This window comes from Magnolia sinica, chromosome 17 (assembly GCF_029962835.1).
Source record: "Magnolia sinica isolate HGM2019 chromosome 17, MsV1, whole genome shotgun sequence".
Lineage (NCBI taxonomy): Eukaryota > Viridiplantae > Streptophyta > Magnoliopsida > Magnoliales > Magnoliaceae > Magnolia > Magnolia sinica.
Genome location: NC_080589.1, coordinates 61,381,195 through 61,388,636, shown reverse-complemented (window position 1 = coordinate 61,388,636; position 7,442 = coordinate 61,381,195). Strand labels below are relative to the sequence as shown.

General features: G+C 41.8%; 1 protein-coding gene across 2 annotated transcripts in view; it reads left to right on the top strand.

Moving 5' to 3' along the window:
* The first annotated feature begins 5,216 nt into the window (after positions 1-5,216).
* Positions 5,217-7,442, top strand: part of LOC131230883 (probable leucine-rich repeat receptor-like protein kinase At1g35710) — a 29,241-nt gene continuing 27,015 nt past the window's right edge. Inside the window, exons 1-2 of one of the 2 annotated variants that reach the window (XM_058226909.1) lie at positions 5,217-5,501; positions 5,718-6,314. In XM_058226909.1, the coding sequence (XP_058082892.1) occupies positions 5,324-5,501; positions 5,718-6,314 (775 nt within the window). In that variant the 5' untranslated portion in view covers positions 5,217-5,323. Of the gene's footprint in view, positions 6,315-7,442 lie in introns of both variants that reach the window. The other variant, XM_058226908.1, reaches the window with a different exon arrangement.

The window sequence follows — 7,442 nt, the reverse complement described above, 5'->3', positions numbered from 1 at the left end:
AATGATGGTAATATTATAGTCACCGTTGTTAATGATCAACATGAGGAAGTAGTTCTTACCTTCATTAAACATATCTTGATAGTAGGTCGACCTACTAGAGTTTACGAGGAATTCCAATTATTATCAGCTATCTGAAGGCTGTGATCATGTAATTTCAAGTATTGTTTCCCGTGGAGTGGTGCACTTGAATTTTGGATTTGCCCTCCATGGAGTGGTGCACTTGAATTTTGGATTTGCCTCATTTTTGGGCCCATGCCCTAAAATAAGCTGGCAAAATGGATGGACTGCATGGATAAAACACATAAATCGTGATAGGGCCCGTGATAGGGCCCACAAACTTTTGACATCAGCTAGCTGGCTAGTGTTTGGGTTGCCGGCCAAACCAACTGCACACTAATTCACCTGTGGGTAAAAGTTGTGCAAGTGTACGGAAACTTGTATGCATCGTCACGGGATCACCAGCCAAACCGTATCCCTGCGATACACAGCACGTGGGGTCCATGTCTGCAACACTTATTCACTAGCACGTGGAAGTTATTCACGTGCACGGAAACTTGTTCACATCATGGTGGGGTCAGCCAGTCAAACCATGTCCCCGTATCCACGTCCCCGTGATACACACCGTTTGGGGCCATTTCTGCAACACGTATTCTCTGACACGGAAAAGTTATTCGTATCCACGGAAACATGTTCACATCAGTACCTTGGAAAACGTTTTCACCTACTGAAAGTTACTCATCTTACTGTGTGGGGTGACTGTTATATTTATACCATACCACAGGCACATTTAGTGAGCCCTGCCATGATTATCTGCTTGGACCAAAAGTCAAGTCAGTTCCAATCGTGAGTTGGACTACAGGTTGAGGTTTTATTTTTAGCGTATTATAGTTTTCTAAGGTGGCCACCTGATGGTTGGACCAGCTAGATTTTGGGGTCATCTGGCCAAGTTAGTCGTGGTGCAAATATTGCTGGGGTTGGATCTCATAATTATCGTCTGGGCCTAACAATGCTTGGCTGCACACCACTTTAAAAAATAATTTTAAAAAATGATACAGGGATGCATAAAAGAGATTCTTTTTTGGTGATTTAGGGCCTGTTTGGATCCACTTCCTCAATAGGGTCTTGGAAAAGGGGTTCCAAACCTGCCTTTTGGTTGAGTTGGTAGCCTGCTTTGATGATTTTGGGGTCGTTTTCTTTCACTTCCCTCAAATTGGTTTTTTTTTTTTTTTTGAGTTTTTTGTTGTATGGCATCTAATTTTTTCAAGCCGCAGAAGGAGATTTTGCAAAGTCACACCATCAATTGCTTTATCAATCAAAACTGCTCTCAAACACCCCCTGGAAAGGTGCATCCAAAATGGCCCTTGGAATGGGAGCGGATTAGGTGAGACCGCAGATCCACCGAGGTTAGTGGGATCCCTGACTTGGGGCCCACTGTAATGTATGTGACTACATTCACGCCGTTCGTCCATCCCTATTGAAAGCTCATTTTAGGGCATGATCTGAACAAAGAAGCAGATCCAAATCTCAGGTGGACCATAATACAAGAAACAGTGGTGATTGACCAATAAAAACTTCTCATGTGTCACAGAAGTTTTGGATCAAGCTGATATTTGTGTGGTCTCTTCATCCAGATCTTTGCGACCTTATCAACAGGTTGATAGAAAATAAACATTCCAGTGGGCTCCATGAAGTTTTTAGTGGTGGGGATTCAATCACTACTGTTTCATGTGGTATGATCTACATAAGATCTGAATCTAGTACATTCTGGGCCCAAGCCCATCCAATCATGGGCCCAACTCCTTGAAATCTGCTAGCTCCAAAAAAGAAAAAGACTTTCCCTTTAAAAGGAGGGGAGACCTGGCTTGAAAAGTAGAATCAGGGCCCAAATCCATCCAGTTCAGGTCCCTCAATTCTAAATCTTGATGCTTCTTGCAAAAGAATAGATTTGACTCTAAAGGTAGAAGACAAGTCCAAAACCATCCAGCCCCACCCAAATCACACTCCTTGGAATATCGTTCATAACCCAGGGTTACGAGAATCACATGTATGTGACTTCACGCTCTATGAGCGCAGTTGTAACGTCTGTGTTACTCCATTCTTTGTGCCAGCCCATGCCACGAGGTGATGTTAAAAATCAAGAAGATTCAACAACTAAAGTGAGCCATTGAGATTTGAATATGCCTTATTTTTTAAATCAAGTCCAAAAAATAGATAAGTGCAGTGGATAAAACACGAACATCAATTTCACCAGATCACCTTTGGAGATGAGCCCAATTACAAGTCAGAACCGAAACTCGAATGGGTCACACAATAGGAAATAGTCCTGATATGATCACACATTGATCAGAAGACAAGAATGCTCTGTTAGATGTTAATCCTCTGTGCAAGTGCGCACAGTCATAATCCAAATCGTTAAAATAATGTTAGAAACTATGGATGGTCCGTATGACTTATGATCCAAATGCAGCCTTAAAGCCCAAGACTATGTCTTCATACTTGAAATCACAAAAGAACATTATTTCATTTTAGCCCCAGTTGGAGCAATGTTAAGATTCTACTAAAACTTGAAAGTAAATAGAGCATTGAGCACCTGAGTTTTTTTTATCAGGCTGTCTCTGTACATTCACTTTATGCCTGTTGGTTACACTTGGATAATGGGTTTGACGAAAGATACAGACTTATGGTTGGCATCCCTTACATTATTCCATAGGGGTGGCCACTTGAGCTGTGGATCACTACTCTGATTTTTTTATTTTTATTTTGGACTCACAACCAAGACTCATGGATGGAACCTCATCAATGGAGTAGATTTTATATATAGAACTGGTGCGCCCCACAGCTCTTAGGTGTTTTATGGATTGTGTAGAACCGGTGCTGAGGTTCCCATGCATGTAAACGAAAAGCTGTGGGGCCATGTAAAAACAGAGTTGTAGGGAGCCCATTACTACAATTGCAGCTACATGAGCCCGGGTCCACCATGATGTGCATGTGATACTATGGCCAGCTCACCCAAAAATGTGACAGACCCTAGATTGAAGTGGGCCATGCCACAGGAAAAAGTGATGATTGAATGCTTATCATTGAAACCTTCCGGAGGGTCACTGAAGTTTTGTATCAGTCTAATATTTGTGTTTTCTGTTCATCCTTAGGGGTATATTTGAAACTGTATGAACGGTTTGGATGTCAAATAAATACCATGGTGGGCCCAAGGTAGTGTCAATGGTGAGTGTTTCCATCCCCACTGTTTTGTGGCGCATTAGAGTTTTGGATGCATTCAATACCCACGGTTTCCTGTTGTGTGGCCCACTTCAGGTTTGAATCTGCTTCATGTTTAGGCTCATGCCCTAAAATAAGCCGGAAAAATGATGGACTGCTTAGATAAAACACATAAATTATGGTAGGGCCCATGGAGCTTTGACACCAGCTAGCTGGCTGGTGATCGGGTCAGTAACCAAGTCGCATCTCCATGATACACACCATATGGGGCCCATTTCTGTGACACTGTATGCAGTAGTTATTCACGTGGATGAAGCTTGTTCACATCATCACCTGTGGAAAACGTTTTCACCTACTAAAAGTTTCTCATCTTACCGTGTGGGACCGACTGCGATTGGATTTTTTTTTTTTTTTGGGTGTATTATAGTTTTATAAGATGGCCTACCTGATGGTTGGATGAGCTGGATTGGATTTTTGGGTGATCTGGTCAAGTTGGTCGTGGTGCAACTATTGCAGGGGTTGGATCTCATAATCACTGTATGGGCTTTACAATACTTGACTGCATCACTTTTTTAAAAAAATGATAGAGAGATGCATAAAACAGATTCTTCTTTGGTGATTTAGGGCCCGTTGGATGCACTTCCACGATAGGGGGTTTTGGAAAAGGTGGTCCAAACCTGCTTTTTCAGATGAGTTGGCACTTGGCGGCCTACTTCTTTGTTGATTTTGAGGTCCATTTTCATACATTTCCATAAATTATTATTATTTTCGCCAGTTCGTTTTATTGTGTCTATTTTGTCCAGCAGAAGAAGGGAATTTTGCAAATCACATCATCAATTGCTGTTCAGAACAAAACTGCTCTTAGGGCTCAAACACCCCTTGGGAGGGTGCATCCAAACAGGCCCTTGCAATCTAGTAGCTCCCTAAAAAGGTGGGGACGTGACTCAAAAGTAGGAGGATACTTGACTCTTAAACTAGAATCTGGGCCCAAACCCATCCAGTCATGGGCCCAAAACTTTCGAAATCTGTCAGCACCCAACTAAAAGAGACGAAGACTTGACTCGAAGAATAGAATTAGGGCTTAAACCTATCCAGCCCACGGTTCCACTAGGAATCTTGAAAAGTAGAATCAGGGCCCAAACCTATCCAAAACTATCCAGTCCCTCCCTAATCGCGCGGCTCGCCTCTAACCCAGGGTTACGAGAATCACATGTGACTTTAAGCTCTATGAGGGCAGCTGTGACGTCAGTTTTTCTCCATTCCTTGTGCGGGCCCATGCTAGGAGGTGATGTTAAAATTGATGAAGACAGCCACACCACATCACGGGTTCACCCATTCAGTTAAGGTAGGTCGCTTCCCCAGTGTAGTGCTGGCATTCCCCACTCTGTTTTTACTGATGGAGAGGATATATCAGTGTTAGGAAGACAAGTGACATCAGCACTGGTGTGATTATAGAAAATCAGAAAACGAGAATGCCCTGTTAGACGTTAATTCTCTGTGCAAGTGCACAGTCGTCATCCAAACCATTAAAAGAACGTGTACAACAAGTCAATACTTTTCAGCATGTGTGTATCAGATAATTATTATTATTATTATTATTTAAATTCACTCGCAAGAATAAGACGGGTAGCAATCGAAGCCATGTGTATCAAGCTTTTCCTATAAATACCCATATCCATCGTAAGTTTGTAACAGACCATAAGCAACAACAGCCATGGCCATACGTAAATCTCTCTCCCTTGCTTTCCTCCTCTTTTTCCTACCATTTCTTTCTTCCCATGCAACATCATCATTTGCAACAGCAGGACTGCCAGAAGCAGAGGCTCTCCTGAAATGGAAAGCCAGCCTCTCACCAGCACAAGCTCTCCATTCATGGTCGCTTCCTGCTGCTAATGCCAGCACCAACGCAATCTCTCCATGCAAATGGACTGGGATCTCATGCAACAGCCTTGGAAGTGTAACAGAGATAAGCTTACCAACTGCAGGCTTGCAAGGTAAGCTCGACAAGTTGAGCTTCCCGTCATTTCGAAACCTTGTTCATCTCAATCTCAGTGGCAACACTCTCACTGGAACCATCCCAACACATATTGGCACTCTTCACAAACTCATGTCCCTCGATCTGTCTGCAAATAAAATAAGTGGATCAATACCCGTGGAAATAGGGAATCTTGTGAATTTGAATGAGCTAGTCTTGTCCATTAACCATCTAGATGGTTCCATCCCTTCCACTTTAGGGAACTTGTCCATGCTTACAATTTTGTATTTATTCAAAAATCAGATTTCAGGTAGAATTCCTGCAGAACTAGGGAATCTCAAGAGTTTAGTTGAGACATCTTTGCGCAGTAACAATCTAAGTGGTCCAATCCCTCCTGCTTTAGGTAATTTAACAAACCTTAGACTATTGTTCCTCTACAGCAATCAAATTTCTGGTTCAATTCCTCCACAATTTGGGAATTTAATGAATCTCAACAATCTTGATCTGTCCAATAACAGTCTAACAGGTTCTATCCCTTCCACTTTAGGGAACTTGACAAAGCTGACAGTCCTCTACCTCTTTCAAAATCAAATTTCTGGTTCTATTCCTCTAAAACTTGGGAATTTAATGAGTCTCAATAAGCTAACATTAGACCGAAACAATCTAACTGGTCCAATCCCTCCTGCTTTGGGTAATTTGAGAAACCTTACAATTTTGTATCTCTACAGCAACCAAATTTCTGGTTCAATACCTCCACAATTTGGGAATTTAATGAATCTCAAGAATCTTGATCTGTCTGATAACATTCTAACAGGTTCTATCCCTTCCACTTTAGGGAACTTGACAAAGCTGACAGTCCTCCACCTCTTTCAAAATCAAATTTCTGGTTCAGTTCCAACAGAACTCGGGAATTTAATGAATCTAAATAAGCTATCATTGTATAATAACAGTCTGAGTGGTTCGATCCCTCCTGCTTTGGGTAATTTGTCCATGCTCACAATTTTGTATTTATCCAAAAATCAGTTTTCAGGCACAATTCCTGCAGAATTAGGGAATCTCAAGAATTTGGTTGAGCTGACGTTGTACCGAAACAATCTGACTGGTCCCATCCCTCCTGCTTTGGGTTATTTGAGAAACCTTACACTGTTGATCCTCTACAGCAATCAAATTTCTGGTTCAATTCCTCCAGAATTTGGGAATTTAATGAATCTCGACAATCTTGATCTGTCCTATAACATTCTAACAGGTTCTATCCCTTCCACTTTAGGAAACTTAACCAAGCTTACTCTTTTGTCCCTTATTGACTGTCAATTATCTGGTTCCTTGCCTCAAGAGATGACAAACATGACAAATCTTTCTAAATTCTACTTGAGTGGAAACAACTTCTCTGGCTATTTACCTCAGTTATGCCAAGGTGCATTGCTTGAAGTCTTCAATGCGTTTGACAACCATTTCACTGGTGAGATCCCGGAAAGCTTCAGAAATTGCACTAGCTTAACAAGAGTGCGACTCAACGGAAACCGACTTGCTGCAAATGTATCAAAAGCCTTTGGTGTATACCCACATCTCTCATTCATGGATGTCAGCAACAACATGTTGTTTGGTGAACTCTCACCAAATTGGGGAGAATGCCGAAATTTGACAAAGCTACAATTATCCGGGAACATGATCACCGGTAGAATTCCTCCCGAGATAGGGCAGTTGATGCAGCTAAGGGTGCTTGGTCTTTCTTCAAACCAGCTGGTAGGCGAGATTCCAAAGGAATTTGGGAGGCTGACTTCTTTGTTCAACTTAACTTTAAATGAAAACCAGCTTTCTGGTCAGATACCCCAAGAGATTGGAAAACTATCCAATTTGGAGGTTCTTGACTTGTCAATGAATCACCTAAGTGGTCCAATACCACCTCAATTAGGTGATTGCTTCAAACTCCAATATCTGAAATTGAGCGAAAATGTTTTAAATGGAAGCATTCCTTTTCAGATCGGTAACCTAGTATATCTACAGGGCTTACTAGATCTAAGTCATAACTCCCTCAATGGACAGATATCACCACAACTCGCGAAATTGATTCGGCTGGAAAAGTTAAACCTCTCCCACAACATGCTGTCAGGCTTCTTTCCACCTTCTTTTGAAGGGATGTTCAGCTTGCAATCCATTGATTTTTCATATAATGCATTGGAAGGTCCTCTTCCCAATAGCAAAAGCTTTCAGAAGGCTCCTGCAGAGGCATTCATAAATAATAAAGGCTTAT